The sequence below is a fragment of the Eleutherodactylus coqui genome, chromosome 8, assembly GCF_035609145.1.
Source record: "Eleutherodactylus coqui strain aEleCoq1 chromosome 8, aEleCoq1.hap1, whole genome shotgun sequence".
NCBI lineage: Eukaryota > Metazoa > Chordata > Amphibia > Anura > Eleutherodactylidae > Eleutherodactylus > Eleutherodactylus coqui.
The window spans coordinates 190,375,871-190,400,695 of record NC_089844.1 but is presented as its reverse complement, the minus strand read 5'-3'; the positions used below and the strand labels follow the sequence as shown (position 1 = coordinate 190,400,695).

The window sequence follows — 24,825 nt, the reverse complement described above, 5'->3', positions numbered from 1 at the left end:
TTCCATTTTTCTGATCTCCGTTTTTAGTTAAACTGGATCAGAATAAAAAAAAAGAAAAAGTTAGTGTGTACGTAGCCTTATATATACCGGGGGCTAGTTACAAAACAAACCAAAAAAAGCTCATTTTAGTGGCCCTTGATCAATTATTGGTTATGACATGTCATTGCAAAGTCAAATGACTTACCTGCAGTGGCACCTTCACTTGGCAAAGTGCTCTGTAAAGTATCCCTTGAGGTTGCCTGTGCTCCACCAGAGTCCTCGTCCTGAGGGTGGTGCCTACTGGTAGACCCGGATGGTATGTTTCTTCTCTGCCAGATTTCCTCGGTTTCGTCTCCTTCACATAACACTTCTGCTCCACTATGATCTCCCTCTTTATTTCTGCTGATGTTCACATTTGGAAGGGAACAAGGGCTGAAGAAGGAAGCCTGCACCTCTAAATCACTTGAAGGCCCAGATTCGAAAGCAGATGCCCCATATCCCTCAAAGTTTGAGCAAAGGGCGGGGCTCTCTGAACTGTCTACAGACGAAGAACATGTACTTTGTGTAAAACTTCCAGAAGAAACATTAAAATTAAAAATATTACCCCTCCCCTCATTCTCTGTCCGTTCCTCAACACCGCCGCTGGCGTCACAGGCGGCTTCGCCACTAATTAAGCTGTGTGCTCCTATTTCAGATGCTACCTGAGAAGGTGCACATAATGTAGTATCAGACACATTGGTATCAATGTCACTTATGCTGAGTTCACTTGTTTCGAGCACCTCATGGTTTGCATGTGAGGGTTCCGGTGTTCCCTCACAGATACACAACGTAGTATCTACCTCCTCAGTAACATTGTTACTGACTGCCGTACTCTCAACTTCCTCTGCAACCGCTCCCAACGTTGGTTGTGGTTGTGCATCTAACGTCTGAGCGTCACCTCCTGAGTTATCGGACATTTGTGAATTCGGCTGTGCACTTTCAGCGCTGCTTTCTTCCTCTTGACTTGAAGATATATTTAAGCAACTGTCATTTTTTGCATTTATGCTACATTTTAAAACAAGTCCACCCTCTTCCAGTAATGGCGAATGACACATCACATCTTGCCGAAATTCATGATCTTCTTCGTCTGAATCAATGTGGAGCATTGCATTGAGTCTCGTATCGGTGGGAAAACTGCTCCGAAGCTTTGGTGAAGCTCCAAGTGGACGATCACAAGTGACGGCGGCGGTAGCACAAGTTCTAGCGTTATTATTATTCTGTTCAAGGGCATCAAGGTAATCATTAAGAGAGTCCTGGCGATTTCGAATAGGCGATGTCCTTGAAGAAGTGCTAGTTGCCTCATTACAGTCTGCTTCAACAGTGATGCTTGATCTCATCCCATCCAGTAAAGATTCTGCATGTAGAGGGCCATTGGAATATGCAGAAGGTGAATCTTGACCTGCAGGGCTATCTTCATCATCGGAAGGTGTACCGAGATCTCCATTAATATTGTGAGCAGCAAGTAGGGTGCCGACTGCCTCGGGCGAAGCATCTGTGAAGACATTGAAAAAGAGAATACTACAAATGTTACATACAGAGATGCACCAAGCCTCTATGCTGCCTGAGATGAAGCGTGGAATACCTCCACTCCTTGTAACTCCCCGCAGGCAATGAAAGTGTCCACACATAACAGATATTTTAACCACTGAAACTTGTCGGAAGTGACAGACCTAAAGTGACTCCAGTGGTGTCGCAAATAATTAGTGTCCCCCTTAGTGCGCTCCATAAAAACGGTCACCCCCTTAATTGCCCCAGTATTGTAATAGTAACCCAGTTAGCGGCCCAAGTAGTAATAGTGATATTGTGGGCCGCAATAGTAATAGTGACCCCCACAGTGGCCTCAGTAGTAATACTGAGCACTAAAGCCGTCCCTGTTGTAATAGCAACCTCCATAATGGGTTCAACAGTAAAAGTGGCCCTCACTGTGGCCCCAGTAGTAATAGTGTCCCCTATATAGGCCTCAGCAGTAATAATGGCTCCAGTAGCAATAGTGTCCCCCACAGTGACCGCAGTTGTAATAGAGACCCACATAGTGGCCCCAGTAGTAATTGTGTCCCCCACAGTGACCCCAGTAGTAATAAAGACTCACACAGTGGCCGCAGTAGTAATTCTTTCCCCCACAGTGGCCCCAGTAGTAATAGTAACCCACATTGTGGCCCCAGTAGTAATAGTGACCCCCATAGTGGCCTCAGTAGCAATAGGGCCCCCTATATTGGTCCTATTAGTAATAGTGACCCCCATAGTGGCCTCAGTAGCAATAGGGCCCCCTATCGTGGTCCTATTACCAATGATGACCCCCCCATAGTGGCCCCAGTAGTAATGGTGCCCCTCACAGAGGTGCCAGTAGTAACAGCGTCCCCCATAAGTTTACTGAAAGAACTCAGACAGCCCTGTAACTTGTGAGCACTGTGTGGCAGTCTAATAGCCTGTAAAGCGGACTTGGAACTGGGACTAATGAATCGCTGACTACAATGGCGTGTAATACACTATAATGGCATTATAGACATCCAGGTAAAGGTCACCTGCTCATCAGATTTGCTTACCATCGTGAATTGATGATGTTATTTCAACTTTGAACTGTAAATATCCGCTTACATGATCAGTTGGAAGTCTTCTTCCCAGATTATAACTTAGGACCTGGTCACTGAAAGCAGACAAAAGGTAAGTACTCAGGTGTGTCTGTGCTCCCAAGTACCATTAACAACTACAGAATCCAACTAAATACATGTACAGCTTAAATCCACACACACTTTAATTCTCTTTTCTATGTTTAGGGTAGTTCTAGTGCTGGTTAAAGGGGTTGTCCAGTTGTAAACTATGAATGGCCTATCCTGAGGAGAGGCCATCAATAGTCGATAAGCGGGGGTTCCCTTCCTGGGGCACCTGCCAATCAGCCGTTCGTCTGAGCACTGAGATAATTTCTGCAAGAAGCAAACTACTCTATTCCCAGCCAGCCATGGTATTACAGGCACAGTTCCCATTGAAGTGAATAGGAGCTTTGTGTGCAATACCAAGCTTAGCCACTGCAGTGAGAATGGAGCTGTCTGCTTCCTGCAGAAATCAACTCTGTGCAGAATCACACCATCCCAGAAACATTGAAGCGTTTACATGGCAGAAATATTGTTTATTGACTACTTTGGGGGCGCAAGGGTATTTGGAGGGCGGATAGTTGGAATTTCTACCCCACCAGAATACACGCTTATTGGTTAAAAGTCCACTGAACGTAAAAAATACGTGTGAATGCTCGCTGCTGCGGTCTCTCGCTGAACAGTTGTTGCAGAAACAAGTGTATCTTCGAAAAATACAAGCACTCAGACACCGCATCAGCGAGTGTATCTACAAAGAACACAAGCGGTCAGACACCGCGGCAGGGAGTGTATCTACACAGAACACAAGCGGTCAGACACCACTGCAGGGAGTGTATCTACAAAGAACACAAGCGATCAGACACCGCGGCTGGGAGTGTATCTACGAAGAACACAAGCGGTCAGGCACCGCGGCAGGGGGTATATCTACAAAGAACACAAGCGGTCAGATACCGCAGCAGGGAGTTTATCTACAAAGCACACAAGCAGTCAGACACCGCCGCAGTGAGTGTATTTACAAAGAACACAAGCGGTCAGACACCGCGGCTAGGAGTGTATCTACGAAGAACACAAGCAGTCAGGCACCGCAGCAGGGGGTGTATCTACAAAGAACACAAGTGGTCAGACACAACGGCTGGGAGTGTATCTTCGAAGAACACAAGCGGTCAGGCACCGCGGCAGGGGGTGTATCTACAAAGAACACAAGCAGTCAGACACCGCGGCAGGGGGTGTATGTACAAAGAACACAAGTGGTCAGACACCGCGGCAGGGAGTGCATCTACGAAGAACACAAGTGGTCAGGCACCGCGGCAGGGAGTGCATCTACGAAGAACACAAGTGGTCAGACACCGCGGCAGGGAGTGCATCTACGAAGAACACAAGCGGTCAGACACCGCGGCAGGGAGTGTATCTATGAAGAACACAAGCAGTCAGATACCGCAGCAGGGAGTTTATCTACAAAGAACACAAGCGGTCAGACACCGCGGCTGGCAGTGTATCTACGAAGAACACAAGCAGTCAAGCACCGCGGCAGGGGGTGTATCTACAAAGAACACAAGTGGTCAGACACAACGGCTGGGAGTGTATCTACGAAGAACACAAGCAGTCAGGCACCGCGGCAGGGGGTGTATCTACAAAGAACACAAGCAGTCAGACACCGCGGCAGGGGGTGTATGTACAAAGAACACAAGTGGTCAGACACCGCGGCAGGGAGTGCATCTACGAAGAACACAAGCGGTCAGATACCGCGGCAGGGAGTGCATGTACGAAGAACACAAGCGGTCAGATACCGCGGCAGGGAGTTTATCTACAAAGCACACAAGCGGTCAGACACCGTGGCAGGGAGTGTATCTATGAAGAACACAAGCAGTCAGACACCGCGGCAGGGAGTGTATCTACGAAGAACACAAGCGGTCAGATACCGCGGCAGGGAGTTTATCTACAAAGCACACAAGCGGTCAGACACCGCAGCAGTGAGTGTATTTACAAAGAACACAAGCACTCAGACATAACGGCTGGGAGTGTATCTACGAAGAACACAAGCGGTCAGATACCGCGGCAGGGAGTTTATCTACAAAGCACACAAGCGGTCACACACCGCCGCAGGGAGTGTATCTATGAAGAACACAAGCGGTCAGATACCGCGGCAGGGAGTGCATCTACGAAGAACACAAGCGGTCAGATACCGCGGCAGGGAGTTTATCTACAAAGCACACAAGCGGTCAGACACCGTGGCAGGGAGTGTATCTATGAAGAACACAAGCAGTCAGACACCGCGGCAGGGAGTGTATCTACGAAGAACACAAGCGGTCAGATACCGCGGCAGGGAGTTTATCTACAAAGCACACAAGCGGTCAGACACCGCAGCAGTGAGTGTATTTACAAAGAACACAAGCACTCAGACATAACGGCTGGGAGTGTATCTACGAAGAACACAAGCGGTCAGATACCGCGGCAGGGAGTTTATCTACAAAGCACACAAGCGGTCACACACCGCCGCAGGGAGTGTATCTATGAAGAACACAAGCAGTCAGACACCGCGGCAGGGAGTGCATCTACAAAGAACACAAGCGATCAGACACCGCGGCAGGGAGTGTATCTACGAAGAACACAAGCGATCAGACACCGCGGCAGGGAATGCATCTACGAACAACACAAGCGGTCAGACACCGCGGCAGGGAGTTTATCTACAAAGAACACAAGTGGTCAGACACCGCGGCAAGGAGTGTATCTACAAAGAAAACAAGCAGTCAGACACCGCGGCAGGGAGTGCATCTACGAAGAACATAAGTGGTCAGACACCGCAGCAAGGAGTGTATCTACAAAGAAAACAAGCAGTCAGACACCGCGGCAGTGGGTGTATCTAACAATAATAATAATAATAAACTTTATTTGTATAGCGCCAACATATTCCGCAGCGCTTACATAGACAGGGGATACAGAAAGACAAAAGTACAAACATTACAGAACCACGGTTACAAAGTAATCAATTTATGGAAACAATAGGGGTGAGGGTCCGGCTCCAACAAGCTTACATACTACAAGTAATGGGGGGATACAGAAGGTAAAGGGGCTGGAGATGTGCACTGTATAGCGAGGTGGAGAGTGAGGGGTGATATACACATAGACAATGGTCAGACATTCAGCCGTGTGACGGCAGAAACAGTATGACTGCAGGAGCGGTTTATGATGGCTAGCAGGGATTGCAGTCAGTAGGTCAGGGAGCATGTTATCAGGCGGAGTACAGAGGGGTTTGTTTAGGGAATTCGGTATGCCTCCCTGAAGAGGTGCGTTTTTAGAGCACGTCTGAAGTTCTGCGAGTCCTGGATTGCTCGGGTAGCCTTTGGTAGTGTGCTCCAGAGGACCGGTGCTGCTCTGGAGAAGTCTTGGAGGCGGGAATGAGAAGTTCGAATTAAAGGGGAGCTCAATCTGGTTTCGTTAGCAGAGCGGAGAGCCCGGGCTGGTTGATGGATTGAGATGAGGGAGGCGATATAGGGGGGCGCTGCACTGTGGAGGGCTTTGTGGATGAAGGTGGCGAGTTTAAATTGAATTCTGTATTTAATGGGCAGCCAGTGCAGTGACCGGCACAGGGCAGAGGCGTCCGAGTAGCGGCTGGACAGGAAGATGAGCCTGACTGCCGCATTCAGGATGGACTGGAGAGGGTAGAGTCTGGTGCAGGGGAGGCCGATCAGCAACGAGTTGCAATAATCGAGCCGGGAGTGGATTAGGGCAACAGTAAGCGTTTTTAGCGTGTCCACAGTGAGAAAAGAGCGGATTCTTGCGATGTTCTTGAGGTGCAGCTGACATGTTCGGGCCAGAGATTGGATGTAGGGGGTAAAAGAGAGATCAGAATCAAATATGACTCCAAGGCAGCGGGCATGTTGTCTAGGAGTTATGGTGGCGCCACACACTGAGATGGAGATGTCAGGAGGAGGTCGGTTAGTGGAGGGTGGAAATACCAGCAGGTCAGTTTTAGAGAGGTTTAGTTTTAGGTAGAGAGAGGACATGGTGTTAGAGACAGCGGACAGACAGTTAGTGATGTTTTGGAGTAAAGGTACAGAGATGTCACGGGAAGAGGTGTATAGCTGGGTGTCATCAGCGTACAGGTGGTATTGGAGGCCAAATCTCCAGATGGTTTGTCCAATAGGGGCTGTGTAGATAGAGAAAAGAAGGGGGCCGAGGACAGAGCCCTGGGGGACCCCAACAGCAAGGGGAAGAGGAGGGGAGGTAGAGCCAGCAAAGGAGACACTGAAAGAGCGGTCAGATAGGTAGGAGGAGAACCAGGAGAGGGCAGTATCCTTTAGGCCAATGGAGCGTAGCATACTGAGGAGTTTGTGGTCAACAGTGTCAAATGCTGCGAAGAGGTCGGTAGGGAGTAATCGCCCCTCGATTTGGCTGTCAGTAGATCATTGGATACCCTTGTAAGGGCAGTTTCTGTCGAGTGTTGAGGTCGAAAGCCAGACTGTAGGGGGTCTAGGAGAGAGTGCTCTGATAGGTAAGCTTACAAGGCGGGAGTAAACCAGCCGTTCTAGTAGTTTGGAGATGAAGGGGAGGTTTGAGATGGGTCGGTAGTTGGCAGCATCAGTCGCGTCCAGAGTCGGCTTCTTTAGCAGTGGGGATATGGTGGCGTGTTTGAAAGAAGAGGGAAAGATGCCAGAGGTCAGAGAGAGGTTGAATATAGTGGTGAGATGGGAGATGACCACTGGGGAGAAGGAACGCAGGAGGTGTGAGGGGAGGGGGTCGCTAGCGCAGGTGGTGGGGCGAGCAGAGAAGAGCAATTTGGAGACTTCTTCCTCTGTCGCTGGTCTGAGTACAGACAGTGAGCAGGCGCTAGATGCAGTGCTGACAAGACTAGGGTCAGGGCTAGTCTGGGATTGGGAAGTTATTTCCTGACGGATGTCATCAATTTTCTTTTTGAAGTAAGCAGCCAGCTCTTCGGCACTGAGATCCGTCACCGGGGGCTGTGGTTTAGGGCTGAGAAGGGAGTGAAAAGTATCAAAGAGCCGTTTAGGGTTGTGGGATAGTAAGGAAACTAGAGAGGTGAAATAGACTTGTTTGGCATGGTGGAGGGCAAGGTTGTAGGTTCTGAGCATGAATTTGTAGTGGAGGAAGTCTGCGGACGTTTGCGATTTCCTCCACAGCCGTTCAGTATCTACGAAGACCACAAGCGGTCAGACAACGCGGCAGGGAGTGTATCTATGAAGACCACAAGCGGTCAGACACCGCGGCAAAGAGTGTATCTACAAAGAAAAAAAGCAGTCAGACACCGCGGCAGGGAGTGTATCTACGAAGAACACAAGCAGTCAGACACCGCGGCAGGGAATGCATCTACGAACAACACAAGCGGTCAGACACCACGGCAGGGAGTGTATCTACAATGAAAACAAGCAGTCAGACACCGCGGCAGGGGGTGTATCTACGAAGAACACAAGCAGTCAGACACCGCGGCAGGGAATGCATCTACGAACAACACAAGCGGTCAGACACCACGGCAGGGAGTGTATCTACAATGAAAACAAGCAGTCAGACACCGCGGCAGGGGGTGTATCTACGATGAACACAAGTGATCAGACACCGCGGCAAGGAGTGTATCTACAAAGAAAACAAGCAGTCAGACACCGCGGCAGGGGGTGTATCTACGAAGAACACAAGCGGTCAGACACCGTGGCAGGGAGTGTATCTACGAAGAACACAAGCGGTCAGACACCGCGGCAGGGAGTGTATCTACGAAGCCCACAAGCGGTCAGACACCGCGGCAGGGAGTGTATCTACGAAGACCACAAGCGGTCAGACACCGCGGCAGGGAGTGTATCTACGAAGAACACAAGCGGTCAGACACCGCGGCAGGGAGTGTATCTACGAAGACCGCAAGCGGTCAGACACCGCGGCAGGGAGTGTATCTACGAAGAACACAAGCGGTCAGACACAGCGGCAGGGAGTATATCTACGAAGACCACAAGCGGTCAGACACCGCGGCAAAGAGTGTATCTACAAAGAAAAAAAGCAGTCAGACACCGCGGCAGGGAGTGTATCTACGAAGAACACAAGCAGTCAGACACCGCGGCAGGGAATGCATCTACGAACAACACAAGCGGTCAGACACCACGGCAGGGAGTGTATCTACAATGAAAACAAGCAGTCAGACACCGCGGCAGGGGGTGTATCTACGAAGAACACAAGTGATCAGACACCGCGGCAAGGAGTGTATCTACAAAGAAAACAAGCAGTCAGACACCGCGGCAGGGGGTGTATCTACGAAGAACACAAGCGGTCAGACACCGTGGCAGGGAGTGTATCTACGAAGAACACAAGCGGTCAGACACCGCGGCAGGGAGTGTATCTACGAAGCCCACAAGCGGTCAGACACCGCGGCAGGGAGTGTATCTACGAAGACCACAAGCGGTCAGACACCGCGGCAGGGAGTGTATCTACGAAGAACACAAGCGGTCAGACACCGCGGCAGGGAGTGTATCTACGAAGACCGCAAGCGGTCAGACACCGCGGCAGGGAGTGTATCTACGAAGAACACAAGCGGTCAGACACCGCGGCAGGGAGTGTATCTACGAAGAACACAAGTGGTCAGACACCGCGGCAGGGAGTGTATCTACAAAGAAAACAATCAGTCGGACACCGCGGCAGGGGGTGTATCTACGAAGAACACAAGTGATCAGACACCGCGGCAAGGAGTGTATCTACAAAGAAAACAAGCAGTCAGACACCGCGGCAGGGAGTGTATCTACGAAGAACACAAGCGGTCAGACACCGCGGCAGGGAGTGTATCTACGAAGAACACAAGCGATCAGACACCCCGGCAGGGAGTGCATCTACAAAGACCATGAGCGTTCAGACACCGCGGCAGGGAGTGTATCTACAAAGAACACAAGTGGTCAGACACCACAGCAGGGAGTGTATCTATAAAGAACACAAGCAGTCAGACACTGCGGCAGGGAGTGTATCTATGAAGAACACAAACGGTCAGACACCGCGGTAGGGAGTGTATCTATGAAGAGCACAAGCAGTGAGACACAGCAGGAGGGAGTGTATCTACGAAGAGTACAAGCGGTCAGACACCGCGGCAGGCTGCGTAACTACGAAAAACACCAGCGGTCTGACACAGCGGCAGGGAGTGTATCTATGAAGAGCACAAGCAGTCAGACACCGCGGCAGGGAGTGTATCTATGAAGAGCACAAGCGGTCAGACATCGCGGCAGGGAGTGTATCTATGAAGAGCACAAGCGGTCAGACATCGCGGCAGGGAGTGTATCTCTGGATTCTGGAGGGGGGGGATGTCACAAGGTGTAGAGCCGACAACGGGATCTAGTGGGGAACATCACCGATGTAGAGCTGACAACGGGGTCTGGTGGGGGGATGTCACCAGGTGTAGAGCTCACAACGGGGTCTGACGGGGGGATGTCACCGTGTGTAGAGCTGACAACAGGGTCTGGCGGGGGGGATGTCACCAGGTGTAGAGCTCACAACGGGGTCTGGTGGCGGGACGTCACCAGGTGTAGAGCTGACAATGGGGTATGGTGGGGTAATGCCACCGGGTGTAGAGCTGACAACGGGGTCTGACGGGGAAGGGGGGTCACCAGGTCTAGAGCTGAAAACAGGGTCTATCAGGGGAATTTCACTAGGTGTAGAGCCAACAACAGGGTCTGGTGGGGGGATGACACCAGGTGTAGAGCTGACAGCGGGGTCTGACGGGGGGGATGTCACCAGGTGTAGAGCTGACAACGGGGTCTGGTGGCGGGACGGCACCAGTTGTATAGCTGACAACAGAGTCTGGCAGGGGATAGTCACCAGGTGTACAGCTGACAACGGGTTCTGGTGAGGGGATGTCACCAGGTGTAGAGCTGACAACGGGGTCTGGTGGAGGGATGTCACCAGGGGTAGAGCTGACAACGGGGTCTGGCGGGGGGGGGGGGGGGGGATGTCACCAGGTGTAGAGCTGACAACGGGGTCTGGTGGCGGCATGGCACCAGTTGTAGAGCTAAAAATGGGGTCTGGCAGGGGAATTTCACTAGGTGTAGAGCCAACAACAGGGTCTGGTGGGGGGATGACACCGGGTGTAGAGCTAGCAACTGGGCCTGGCGGGGGGATGACACCAGGTGTACAGCTGACAACGGGGTCTGACGGGGGGGATGTCACCAGGTGTAGAGCTAACAACGGGGTCTGGTGGCGGGACGGCACCAGTTGTAGAGCTGACAACAGAGTCTCGCATGGGATAGTCACCAGGTGTAGAGCTGACAACAGGGCCTGGTGGGGGGATGTCACCAGGTATAGAGCTGACAACGGGGTCTGGTGACGGGACGTCACCAGGTGTAGAGCTGACAATGGGGTATGGTGGTGGGATGTCACCAGGTGTAGAGCTAACAACGGGTCTGGTGGCAGGACGTCACCAGTTGTAGAGCTGGCAACAGCGTCTGGCGGGGGAATGTCACCAGGTGTAAAGCTGACAACGGGGTCTGGTGGGGGGGGGGGGTGTCAACAGGTGTAGAGCTGACAACTGGGTCTGGTGGTGGGATGTCACCAGGTGTAGAGCTGACAAGGGGGTCTGGTGGAGGGATGTCACTAGGTGTAGAGCTGACAACGAGGTCTGGTACGGGGGATGTCAAAAGGTGTAGCGCTGACAATGAGGTCTGGTGAGGGGATGTCACCAGGTGTAGAGCTGACAATGGAGTCTGGTGGTGGGATGTCACCAGGTGTAGAGCTGACAATGAGGTCTGGTGACGGGACGTCACCAGGTGTAGAGCTGACAATGGGGTATGGTGGTGGGATGTCACCAGGGGTAGAGCTGACAACGGGGTCTGGCGGGGGGGGGGGGATGTCACCAGGTTTAGAGCTGACAACGGGGTCTGGCGGTGGGATGTCACCAGTTGTAGAGCTGACAACTTGGTCTGGTGGTGGGATGTCACCAGGTGTAGAGCTGACAACGGGGTCTGGTGGCGGGAAGTCACCAGGTGTAGAGCTGACAATGGGGTCTGGCGGGGGAATGTCACCAGGTGTAGAGCTGACAACAGGGTCGGGCGGGGGGATGTCACTGGGTGTAGAGCTGACAACGGGGTCTGGTGACGGGACGTCACCAGGTGTAGAGCTGACAATGGGGTATGGTGGTGGGATGTTACCAGGTGTGGAGCTGACAATAGGGTCTGGTGGTGGGATGTCACCAGGTATGGAGCTGACAACGGGGTCTGGTGGTGGGATGTCACCAGGTGTAGAGTTGACAACGGTGTTTGGCGGGGGGGTGGGGGGATGTCACCAGGTGTAGAGCTGACAATGGGGTCTGGCGATGGGATGTCACCAGGTGTAGAGCTGACAACTGGGTCTGGTGGTGGGATGTCACCAGGTGTAGAGCTGACAACGAGGTCTGGTGGGGGAAGGCCCCTGGTGCAGAGCTGACAACGGGGTCTGGTGGTGGGACGTCACCAGGTGTAGAGCTAACAACGGGGTCTGGTGGCAGGACGTCACCAGTTGTAGAGCTGGCAACAGCGTCTGGCGGGGGAATGTCACCAGGTGTAGAGCTGACAACGGGGTCTGGTGGGGGGGGGGGGGGTGTCAACAGGTGTAGAGCTGAAAACTGGGTCTGGTGGTGGGATGTCACCAGGTGTAGAGCTGACAAGGGGGTCTGGTGGAGGGATGTCACTAGGTGTAGAGCTGACAACGAGGTCTGGTACGGGGGATGTCAAAAGGTGTAGCGCTGACAATGAGGTCTGGTGAGGGGATGTCACCAGGTGTAGAGCTGACAATGGAGTCTGGTGGTGGGATGTCACCAGGTGTAGAGCTGACAATTGGGTCTGGTGTTTCATCCCATCGTATGGGATGAACGAGAAAGCCATATTTGTCTCCCCAACACACCCATCTTCCCTTGCATCACTATCTGAAGCTCCTCAGGTAATGGAGGCAAATCCCTCAACACATCTACGGGATCTGGTGGGCAGCGGCCGCGGACGCTGACTGCAGTCATTGAGGCCAGAAGGGCCAAAATTGGGATGTAAAATAGGAATAACATCTAATTTCATGGCCTTCTATGTGTCCCAGTACTTCTGCGAGCACAGGTTACGTACAGACCACACGGGTACATCCTGCAGATGTGAACACAGCTTTGCATGGATCCTATGCAGGAAGCTTTTTGGATGCTTCTTTAGAGCCATTATCATCTGGCCCGGAGATTTGGCGGGATATGAGGGGACGGAAGAGCTTCATCAAGGGCTTTTCTGGTTGAGTTGCTTTGTTCTCCTCCTTTGTAACACAAAAACATGCTTCAAGCACTGCTAACAGATTTTCTGCTCCGATGACGACTTCTACTTCACAAAGCCGGCACCGTCATCATGGAGGAGCGCGGACATGGCACTGCATATAGTAGCAGTGCAGTGCAGGGGGAAACACAACAGGCCACCACCAACTGCTGAACAGAGAATGAAGTACTGGCATTCTGCTGCTCACACAGGACACCTCTGACCTGGTCAGCTGCACCAATTTATGTCCACCATCTGTCCTGCTCAGGTGTAACTCCGTGAGGAACGAACCGGATCTGCATAACGGATGCTAGTAACCTCCGCGATATATACCTTCCGTCCCTCACTTCACCTCTCACCCTGCCACAATATATATGTGCAGGGTAGTCAGATAATTGATTTAAAGGGGATTTCTCAATGGGTGAAGTCAACGAGGTGGGCTGATCCCCGGTTTTGCTTCTATACTTATCTCCCATCTGAATAGGCTTTTCTCTAGTCTGGCTCCGTGAATATGTCAAGTGGGTGGTCCTCACCGCTCACTCTCTCAATGGGTAACAACAGACTAGACTGACAGTCCTATGTGACTTATAGTTAACAACACCCTCATGAAAACCTTCGATGTATCCAAAATGACACGTGGCAACGCCGAATGAGCAGCCCCTAACAAACCGAAATGTAATATGAGGGTAAAGCCTGCGATGGGATCTCTAAGAGCCATTCCTATACACAGTGTCACCGTAGATGTAAGCAGCTACGAGGCGGCCAGCAGTGGCAGCACCATGGAGATCTACCGCCTTATTATCAGCATATGGGTGCATTCACACGGATGAACGCGACATCGGTCGGAGAAACTTCTACCAATAAGGAAGCTTGTAAAATTGCGAAGTTTGCTGCGAGCATGTAGAGATTTGTGAGAAAATCGTATCGCTGTACAACATCAGTCCAGCCTGCGAACAAGTCACTGCACCAGAATTGGAGGCGTTACTCAGCAAGAAAAGGAAGGGGACCGCTGACAGAGGCGGACCGCCCATCGGATGGTCTGCAGCTCATTAGCATAGTATATGCATATGGCGCGGGAGAAACTTATTGGCCGATATCTTGACGTGGGAGACTGGCAATAAATAAGGTAACGCTGATGTGCCAGCGGGTTTGTAGCATTACAGTAAGCCCACGGTGGGCAGCAGATGTACGTGCAGTAAGAGACCGCCACCAGATGGATCTAAGAGACCGCCGCCGGATGGATCTAGGAGACCGCCGCCGGATGGATCTAAGAGACCGCCGCCGGATGGATCTAAGAGACCGCCGCCGGATGGATCTAAGAGACCGCCGCCGGATGGATCTAAGAGACCGCCGCCGGATGGATCTAGGAGACCGCCGCCGGATGGATCTAGGAGACCGCCGCCGGATGGATCTAGGAGACCGCCGCCGCCGGATGGATCTAGGAGACCGCCGCCGGATGGATCTAAGAGACCGCCGCCGGATGGATCCGAGGAGCTCGAGGGATTCCATAGACTCATACTGAGAGACATAGGCTAGCTGAGGCGTAATGGAGGAGGCTGTGCCCCTGCTGTCCCCACATGTCTTCATCATCTCCTGCTCCTCCATAAGATCCTTGACTGCCTATTCTCTCCCCTCTGTCAGGCCAGTTATGGGCATGGTAGACAGGTGGGCATGAGTGGGTAGTAAGCACTATGGGTGCCAGCATGTGTAGGGCTGGGGGCTGTGGAGCTGCGGAAGGGCCCCCAGATGGCCACCGAACTGCCCATAGGTGAGCTAATAGAACCCCCCAATGCATAAGTCAGGAGGTGCTCTACACTGGAAACCCACCCTTGTACCAGCAGTGCAGGAGCGCAGCGCATCACCAGCACATTCGTTAAGGAATATTTACCCAATTGCATGTCTTTCCAAGAGCCTCTGCACCGGAATGGTCAATTTTCCCAGAAATCTTTTGATGATCGGACGACTTTTGGCAAATTTATCTTTTAGTTCAACTTCCAAAACATCCGTCAGAAGAGCAACAAAGGAGTATTTCTGAAGAAAACAAAGAGCGAGATTAGACAGGAAAACCGCGTACATTGAGCGCACCTCAGTCAAGCCGTGTACGGGGAGCGCACCTCAGTCAAGCCGTGTACAGGGAGCGCACCTCAGTCAAGCCGTGTACGGGGAGCGCACCTCAGTCAAGCCGTGTACGGGGAGCGCACCTCAGTCAAGCTGTGTACGGGGAGCGCACCTCAGTCAAGCCGTGTACGGGGAGCGCACCTCAGTCAAGCCGTGTACGGGGAGCGCACCTCAGTCAAGCCGTGTACGGGGAGCGCACCTCAGTCAAGCCGTGTACGGGGAGCGCACCTCAGTCAAGCCGTGTACGGGGAGCGCACCTCAGTCAAGAGTATAACATATAGAACATAACAGGGCATTGACCTATAATCTATACTTCGGACAACCCCTTTAAATGACCACATTTTCTTAACCCCTTAACCACAGTGGACATACATATATGTCCTGTGTGTTGAGGGTTTTTGTGGAAGGGGTCGGGAGCCGATCAATGCGGGTGCTGGCTGTTTGTCACAGCGAACACCAGCCGGGTGAACGCTGGACACAGCTCTTTAAATACCGCTATCAGTTCTGACAACGGCATGTAAATCCCTCGATCGAAGTTTGGGTATCTGGAACGCCCCCTTCCCACCATGATGTGATCTTGAGGACTGTGGCTGATAGCCTGGGAGGCCATAACTGTGGCGTGACTGACCGCCTGTCAGAGAGCGACATAATGTAACACTGTGGTATATAAACAGGGGGGGCCATCTCCACATGACCCCTTTAAGGTTGGACCCCATTCCTGTTATGCTGACCAGAGAAGCACAGCCTTTCGCCAGACGCCTAGTCAGCTAGTTGGTGTTTCAAAAAGGTGCCTTTTTGTTGATGCCCGTGCACAGCACCACTGTGTGATTTGTACCGTGGTGTAGGTGGTTTGTGTGTGCTTTGTTCACTTTTAATACCTCCCGATGCCAAACTGGATTTGTAGTGTTCGCAATAATTGTTGATCTCCTTTCTTGACCATGATGGGCAAAAGTTGGGAATGTGCTCTTTTTCCCAGGCCGAATGGACATCTTTAGATAAGGGTCCGGATTAAAAAACATCCCTTTCTTCAGCCCCACAGCTCTAATATCTGAAAGATAGAGTAAAGCGAGTAATAAACATCTCATAATATAAAAAAAATTGTGAAGCAGTAAGATAAGCGGGCCGGATTTGTCAAAAACATCTTGGGGACACATTTCCTGCAGTGCTAGATCTGTACTAACTGGGTGTTTACCGGATGCCCAACAACACTGCTACATTGGTAGGGTTGGGGTCCAGGAGAATGGTTAGGGGACCTCAAACTATAATGTTCCACAACATGTCTGATACCGGCGCCTGGACCCCCAAACGACCCAAAGACTGGGCCACATAGTGCTGCCAGTAGGCGCCGTCTGTAATTCTCAGTCATTTCACTGCTCTTGCATATGGCCTTCTCCCCACAGACAAAAACCAAAAAAACAAGGAAAACAAAGCCATTGTGTAAAACCTTGAAAGGCAAAAAAATGAAAAGGCAAGTCAAGGCACAACTCCATGGAGTACGTCTGAGGTCTTCCAAGGAGGAGGGGGCTCCTTTCCTTTCAGCTATATGACCCCTGACATCTATTAAGTCCAAGGCATGAGGTATGAGGTCCAGTGTTGGAGTGCTGCCCAATCTCTCCATGTTTTGTTTTAGATATTTTGTGGATTTTACCGTTGTTCCATTTGTGGGCTGTTTCTTCAAATAATTATCAGATCTCATTCAAGTAGGCAAATCATGTGGTTCGGTCCGCTAGCGGGCGAGTGCAACGCACCATACATGTGTAGCGGGAAGAAGGCACAGGAGCGCAGTCCTTGCCACTAGCAGCAGGTGTCAGATGTACATTACAAAGGCTCCCAAAAACCATTCTACATGCGTGCTCCAGAAGCCAAGTGGCGCTCTATCCCTTCTGAGCCCCGCCATGTGCCCAAACAGAACTGACGGACCAGAGGATCTTGCTGCACCCTATATTGTGCAACAAATTGTGTCCTGTTTGTTCTACTATCGCCTCTTGAGAAAATGAAAAGTTCCATGGATTGGGGATAACATTATATTGTGGCACAGCTTCTTTACAGGGGATATGTAATCAGAAAATGACCTGTTGTAGAAGTCACTTCGGGGGGCTTCTGCTCAGTCGTTCATATACACACACACACACACACACACACACACTACCTAGCTGATATACCCGGTTTCGCCCGAGTTAATTTGGTACTGGTGTTTATCCGGTGTTCACACGGAAAATCTTATGAAGTCGTCGTTACTTTCTCTGCGTTACCCAGGAAACACCACGTGGAGGAAACCATGCGACAATTCATTTATATAAAACTAGCTTACCCGTCGCGCGTTGCTGCGAAGACTGACAGACATACATTCATTCGTTTTTATATATCTAGATAACAACCAATCACAGCGCAGCTTTCATGTTACCTCTGCGGTATTATATATAGCAACCAATCGCAGCACAGCTTTCATGTTACCTCAGCAGTATAAGAAATAGCAACCAATCACAGCACAGCTTTCATTTTACCTCAGCAGTATAAGAAATAGCAACCAATCACAGCACAGCTTTCATTTTACCTCAGCAGTATAAGAAATGGCAACCAATCACAGCACAGCTTTCATTTTACCTCAGCATTCTCAATATCCAGCAATTGTCTTGCGAAACGTTCGGCGGATGCATCATTTTCTGGTTGAACACTCATCCCGTTGCTCGTAATGCCTTTTGCTTTCGTGCTTGAGATGGAAATCAAACGATCTTTGTCTGGGGGGCATAACTGTCGACGATGCTCACACGTGCGCCACCTATCGTAGGATAGTTGTACTATGCCAGTAATCTTCCCAGGAGTGTACTCAACAACTTCCCAAAGTCTCATGGCAATTGGATGAATGGTGTAGTAATGCATAAAGGACAGACAGACAGACATACATTCATTTATATATATCAGGAAGTGAGAGAATTAGATTCCGTACATAAAATTTGGACGCTAATTATTTTGCGCATAGAATTGAATAATCGAGTTGGGACCCATAAGCTTTTCCTATTTATGACATATTCAATGCCCGTGCCAAATTTCAAGTTTCTATGTGAGAAAATTACATTCCGTACGTAAAATTTGGACGCTAATTCTTTTGCGCATAGAATCGAATAATCGAGTTGGGACCCATTAGCTTTTCCTATTTATGACATATTGAATGCCCGTGCCAAATTTCATGTTTCTATGTGAGAAAATTACATTCCGTACGTAAAATTTGGACGCTAATTCTTTTGCGCATAGAATCGAATAATCGAGTTGGGACCCATTAGCTTTTCCTATTTATGACATATTGAATGCCCGTGCCAAATTTCATGTTTCTATGTGAGAAAATTACATTCCGTACGTAAAATTTCGACGCTAATTATTTTGCGCATAGAATTGAATAATCGAGTTGGGACCCATAAGCTTTTCCTATTTATGACATATTCAATGCCCTTGCCAAATTTCAAGTTTCTATGTGAGAAAATTACATTCCGTACGTAAAATTTGGACGCTAATTCTTTTGCGCATAGAATCGAATAATCGAGTTGGGACCCATTAGCTTTTCCTATTTATGACATATTGAATGCCCGTGCCAAATTTCATGTTTCTATGTGAGAAAATTACATTCCGTACGTAAAATTTGGACGCTAATTCTTTTGCGCATAGAATTGAATAATCGAGTTGGGACCCATTAGCTTTTACTATTTATGACATATTCAGTGCCCGTGCCAAATTTCATGTTTCTATGTGAGAAAATTACATTCCGTACGTAAAATTTGGACGCTAATTCTTTGGCGCATAGAATTGAATAATGGAGTTGGGGCCCATTAGCTTTTCCTATTTATGACATAATCAATGCTCGTGCTAAATTTCAAGTTTCCATGACACTGGGAAGCGAGAAAATTAGATTCCGTACGTAAAATTTGGACGCTAATTCTTTTGCGCTTAGAATTGAATAATCCAGTTGGGACCCATTAGCTTTTCCTATTTATGACATAATCAATGCTCCTGCCAAATCTCAAGTTTCTATGACATCGCGAAGTGAGAGAATTGGTGGTAGTGATGGAAATCGAACGATCTACGTGGGGGGGGGGGCGTAACTGTCGACGACGCTCACACGCGCGCCATTTATCGTAGGATAGTTTTACTATGCCTATAATCTTCCCAGGAGTGTAATCAACAACTTCCCAAAGTTTCATAGCGATCGGATGAATGGTGTAGTAGCGCATAAAGGACAAACACACAGACACACAGACACGCATACATTCAATTTTATATATATAGATGACATCAGGAAGTGAGAGAATTACATCACATACGTAAAATTTGGGCGTTAATTCTTTTACACTTAGAATTGAATAATCAAGTTAGGACCTATTAACTTTTCCTATTTATGACATAATCAATGCTCGTGCCAAATTTTAAGTTTCTATGACATCGGAAAGTGAGAGAATTAGATTAAGTACATAAAATTTGGACGCTAATTATTTTGCGCTAGAATTGAATAATCGAGTTGGGAGCCATTAGCTTTTCCTATTTATGACATAATTAATGCTCGTGCCAAATTTCATGTTTCTATGACACCGGAAAGTGAGAGAATTAGATTCCTACGTAAAATTTGGATGCTAGTTCTTTTGCGCTACAATTGAATAATCGGGTTTACTCTTTACTTTTCCTATTTAGGACATAATCTATGCGTGTGCAAAATTTCATGTTTTTACGACATCGGGAAGTTGGAGAGTTAGTGGCGAGTCAGTCGGTGAGTGAGGGCTTTCGTCTATATATATATTATACACACATACATACATACATACACACGCTAGGGGTCAGTACAGAGATCTCTCCTATCATCTATTATACCCAGGACTGTAACAAGGGGGCACTCTAATAACTATGTATAGATAGATATATCAGGGGTCAGTACAGAGATCTCTCCTAACATCTATTATACCCAGGACTGTAACAAGGTGGAACTCTAATAACTACGTATAGATATATCAGGGGTCAGTACACAAATCTCTCCCATTATCCATTTATACACAGGACTGTAAAAAGGGGGCGCTCTAATAACTATGTATAATATATCAGGGGTCAGTACAGAGATCTCTCCCATCATCTATTATACCCAGGACTGTAACAAGGGGGCGCTCTAATAACTATGTATAATATATCAGGGGTCAGTACAGAGATCTCTCCTAATATCTATTATACCCTGGACTGTAACAATGGGGCACTCAGTAGTGACCCCTGATACATCTATACATAGTTATTAGAGTGCCCCATTGTTACAGTCCAGGGTATAATAGATGTTAGGAGAGATCTCTGTACTGACCCCTGATATATCTATACATAGTTATTAGAGTGCCCCATTGTTACAGTCCAGGGTATAATAGATGTTAGGAGAGATCTCTGTACTGACCCCTGATATATTTATACATAGTTATTAGAGATCGCTCCCATCATCTGTTATACCCAGGTCGATAACAAGAGGGCGCTCTCTACGTCTAGAGGAAAGAAGGTTTCTACAACATAAAAGGGGGTTCTTTACTGTAAGAGCAGCGAGACTGTGGAATTCTCTCCCGACGATGCGGTGATGGTGATATGATATAAGAGGGACCTGGATGCCTTTCTTGAGCATTACAATATTACATGTTATATCACTGATTACTCAGAAGGGTCGGTGATCCGGGGATTATTCTGATGACCAAATTGAAGTCAGGAAGGAATTTTTCCCCTTAAAATGAGAAAAGCTGTCTTTTACCTCATTGGGGCTTTTTGCCTTCCTCTGGATCAACATTGGTCGGGGGAGGGTAATATCCGGTACTAGATGGATGTGGGGCTTTTATCAGGCTAAGATACTATGCTACTATGGTATTGAAGAGTAGCTGTGCCTTTAATAGGGGCATCCTCAGGCCCGGGGCCTCGGGCAGCATGAGCTGTATATACCGCCCCGACTACAGTCATACTGAGGCGTAACATGTTTAGTATTCTCATCACTTCTCCATTAATAATACTGTCACCTGGAATTCTATGGAAACACACGGCTTTGATATGCAGATTTGGTTTCATAAAAAGAACCAAGGCGTACTTTCCAGAGCCCCTTGTGTGTCAGTAAATGATGCCTCCAGTAGATGTATATTACAGGTTACATCAGCATTTCACTCTTTAACTTCAGAAGTAAATCTCCTACTCTCTCAATATTAAAGGAAACTGGGGTCCTTATTAGTGGGGTGTACAGGTGGGACTCCAGGTCAATGTACAGTGATGCAAGGTGTCCCAGGTGGGGTCCTTATTAGTGGGGTGTACAGGTAGGACTCCAGGTCAATGTACAGTGATGCAAGGAGTCCCAAGTGAGGTCCTTATTAGTGGGGTGTACAAGTGGGACTTCAGGTCAATGTACAGTGATGCAAGGAGTCCCAAGTGGGGTCCTTATTAGTGAGGTGTGCAGGTGGGACTGCAGGTCAATGTACAGTAATGCAAGGAGACCCAGGTGGGGTCCTTATTAGTGGGGTGTGCAGGTGGACTCTAGGTCAATGTACAGTGATGCAAGGAGTTCCAGGTAGGGTCCTTATTAGTGGGGTGTACAGGTAGGACTCCAGGTCAATGTACAGTGATGCAAGGAGTCCCAAGTGGGGTCCTTATTAGTGAGGTGTGCAGGTGGGACTGCAGGTCAACGTACAGTAATGCAAGGAGACCCAGGTGGGGTCCTTATTAGTGGGGTGTGCAGGTGAGACTCCAGGTCAATGTACAGTAATGTAAGGAGTCCCAGGTGGGGTCCTTATTAGTGGGGTGTGCAGGTGTGACTCCAGGTCAATGTACAGTAATGCAAGGTGTTCCAGGTGGGGTCCTTATTAGTGGGGTGTACAGGTGGGACTGCAGGTCAATGTACAGTAATGCAAGGTATACCAGGTGGGGTCCTTATTAGTGGGGTGTGCAGGTGGACTCTAGGTCAATGTACAGTGATGCAAGGAGTTCCAGGTAGGGTCCTTATTGGTGGGGTGTGCAGGTGAGACTCCAGGTCAATGTACAGTAACGCAAGGTGTTCCAGGTGGGGTCCTTATTAGTGGGGTGTGCAGGTGACTCTAGATCAATGTACAGTAATGCAAGGGGTCCCAGGTCGGGTCCTTATTAGTGAGGTGTGCAAGTGAGACTCCAGGTCAATGTACAGTAATGCAAGGTGTCCCAGGTAGGGTCCTTATTAGTGGGGTGTGCAGGTGACTCTAGGTCAATGTACAGTGATGCAAGGGGTCCCAGGTCGGGTCCTTATTAGTGAGGTGTGCAGGTGAGACTCCAGGTCAATGTACAGTAAGGCAAGGTGTCCCAGGTGGGGTCTTTATTAGTGGGGTGTGCAGGTGGGATTGCAGGTCAATGTACAGTGATGCAAGGTGTCCCAGGTAGGGTCCTTATTAGTGTGGTGTACAGGTGGGACTCCAGGCCAATGTACAGTAATGTAAGGAGTCCCAGCTGGGGTCCTTATTAGTGGGGTGTGCAGGTGGGACTCCAGGTCAATGTACAGTAATGCAAGGTGTTCCAGGTGGGGTCCTTATTAGTGGGGTGTACAGGTGGGACTGCAGATCAATGTACAGTAATGCAAGGTATACCAGGTGGGGTCCTTATTAGTGGGGTGTGCAGGTGGACTCTAGGTCAATGTACAGTGATGCAAGGAGTTCCAGGTACGGTCCTTATTGGTGGGGTGTGCAGGTGAGACTCCAGGTCAATGTACAGTAATGCAAGGTGTCCTAGGTGGGGTCCTTATTAGTGGGGTGTGCAGGTGACTCTAGATCAATGTACAGTAATGCAAGGGGTCCCAGGTCGGGTCCTTATTAGTGGGGTGTACAGGTGAGACTCCAGGTCAATGTACAGTAATGCAAGATGTCCCAGGTAGGGTCCTTATTAGTGGGGTGTGCAGGTGACTCTAGGTCAATGTACAGTGATGCAAGGGGTCCCAGGTGGGGTCTTTATTAGTGGGGTGTACAGGTGGGACTCCGGGTCAATGTACAGTAATGCAAGGTGTCCTAGGTAGGGTCCTTATTAGTGGCGTGTACAGGTGAGAATCCAGGTCAATGTACAGTAATGCAAGGTGTCCCAGGTTGGGTCCTTATTAGTGGGGTGTGCAGGTGGGACTCCAGGTCAATGTAATAATAATAATAATAATCTTTATTTGTATAGCGCCAACTTATTCCGCAGCACTTAATGTACAGTGATGCAAGGAGTTCCAGGTGGGGTTCTTCTAAGTGAGGTGTGCAGGTGGGACTCCAGGTCAATGCACAGTAATGCAAGGAGTCCCAGGTGGCGTCCTTATTAGTGAGGTGTGCAGGTGGGACTGCAGGTCAATGTACAGTAATGCAAGGTGTCCCAGGTGGGGTCCTTATTAGTCGGGTGTGCAGGTGGTACTCCAGGTCAATGTACAGTGATGCAAGGAGTTCCAGGTGGGGTCCTTATTGGTGGGGTGTGCAGGTGGGACTCCAGGTCAATGTACAGTAGTGCAAGTTGTCCCGGGAGGGGTCCTTATTAGTGGGTAGTGCAGGTGGGAATCCAGGTCAATGTACAGTGATGCAAGGTGTCCCAGGTGGGGTCTTTATTAGTGGGGTGTACAGGTGGGACTCCGGGTCAATGTACAGTAATGCAAGGTGTCCTAGGTAGGGTCCTTATTAGTGGGGTGTACAGGTGAGAATCCAGGTCAATGTACATTAATGCAAGGTGTCCCAGGTGGGGTCCTTATGAGTGAGGTGTGCAGGTGAAACTCCAGGTCAATGTACAGTAATGCATGGTGTCCCAGGTGGGGTCCTTATGAGTGATGTGTGCAGGTGAGACTCCAGGTCAATGTAAAGTAATGTGAAGAGTCCCAGGTGGGGTCCTTATTAGTGGTGTGTGCAGGTGGGACTCCAGGTCGATGTACAGTAATGCATGGGGTCCTGGGTGGGGTCCTTATTAGTGAGGTGTGCAGGTGGGACTCCAGGTGGGGTCCTTATTAGTGGGGTGTACAGGTGGGATTCCGGGTCAATGTACAGTGATGCAAGGAGTTCCAGGTGGGGTCCTTATTGGTGGGGTGTGCAGGTGGGACTCCAGGTCAATGTACAGTAGTGCAAGTTGTCCCGGGAGGGGTCCTTATTAGTGGGTAGTGCAGGTGGGAATCCAGGTCAATGTACAGTGATGCAAGGTGTCCCAGGTGGGGTCTTTATTAGTGGGGTGTACAGGTGGGACTCCGGGTCAATGTACAGTAATGCAAGGTGTCCTAGGTAGGGTCCTTATTAGTGGGGTGTACAGGTGAGAATCCAGGTCAATGTACATTAATGCAAGGTGTCCCAGGTGGGGTCCTTATGAGTGAGGTGTGCAGGTGAAACTCCAGGTCAATGTACAGTAATGCATGGTGTCCCAGGTGGGGTCCTTATGAGTGATGTGTGCAGGTGAGACTCCAGGTCAATGTAAAGTAATGTGAAGAGTCCCAGGTGGGGTCCTTATTAGTGGTGTGTGCAGGTGGGACTCCAGGTCGATGTACAGTAATGCATGGGGTCCTGGGTGGGGTCCTTATTAGTGAGGTGTGCAGGTGGGACCCCAGGTGGGGTCCTTATTAGTGGGGTGTACAGGTGGGATTCCGGGTCAATGTACAGTAATGCATGGTGTCCCAGGAGGAATCTTTATTGGTGAGGTGTGCAGGTGAGACTCCAGGTCAATGTACAGTAATGCAAGGTGTCCCAGGTAGGGTTCTTATTAGTGGGGTGTACAGGTGGGACTGCAGGTCAATGTACAGTGATGCAAGGTGCCCCAGGTAGGGTCTTTATTAGTGGGGTGTGCAGGTGGGACTCCAGGCCAATGTACATTAATGCAAGGAGTCCCAGGTGTAGTCCTTATTAGTGGGGTGTGCAGGTGAGACC

General features: G+C 49.6%; 1 protein-coding gene across 3 annotated transcripts in view; it reads right to left on the bottom strand.

Moving 5' to 3' along the window:
• The window catches only part of HECW2 (HECT, C2 and WW domain containing E3 ubiquitin protein ligase 2), a 243,315-nt gene that overhangs the window by 114,318 nt on the left and 104,172 nt on the right, over positions 1-24,825 (bottom strand). For all 3 annotated transcript variants that reach the window (XM_066577152.1, XM_066577153.1, XM_066577154.1), the window contains 4 exons: positions 15,835-16,004; positions 14,727-14,869; positions 2,562-2,662; positions 185-1,510 (listed from right to left, as the gene is read on the bottom strand). In XM_066577152.1, the coding sequence (XP_066433249.1) occupies positions 185-1,510; positions 2,562-2,662; positions 14,727-14,869; positions 15,835-16,004 (1,740 nt within the window). The remainder of the gene's footprint in view (positions 1-184; positions 1,511-2,561; positions 2,663-14,726; positions 14,870-15,834; positions 16,005-24,825) is intronic.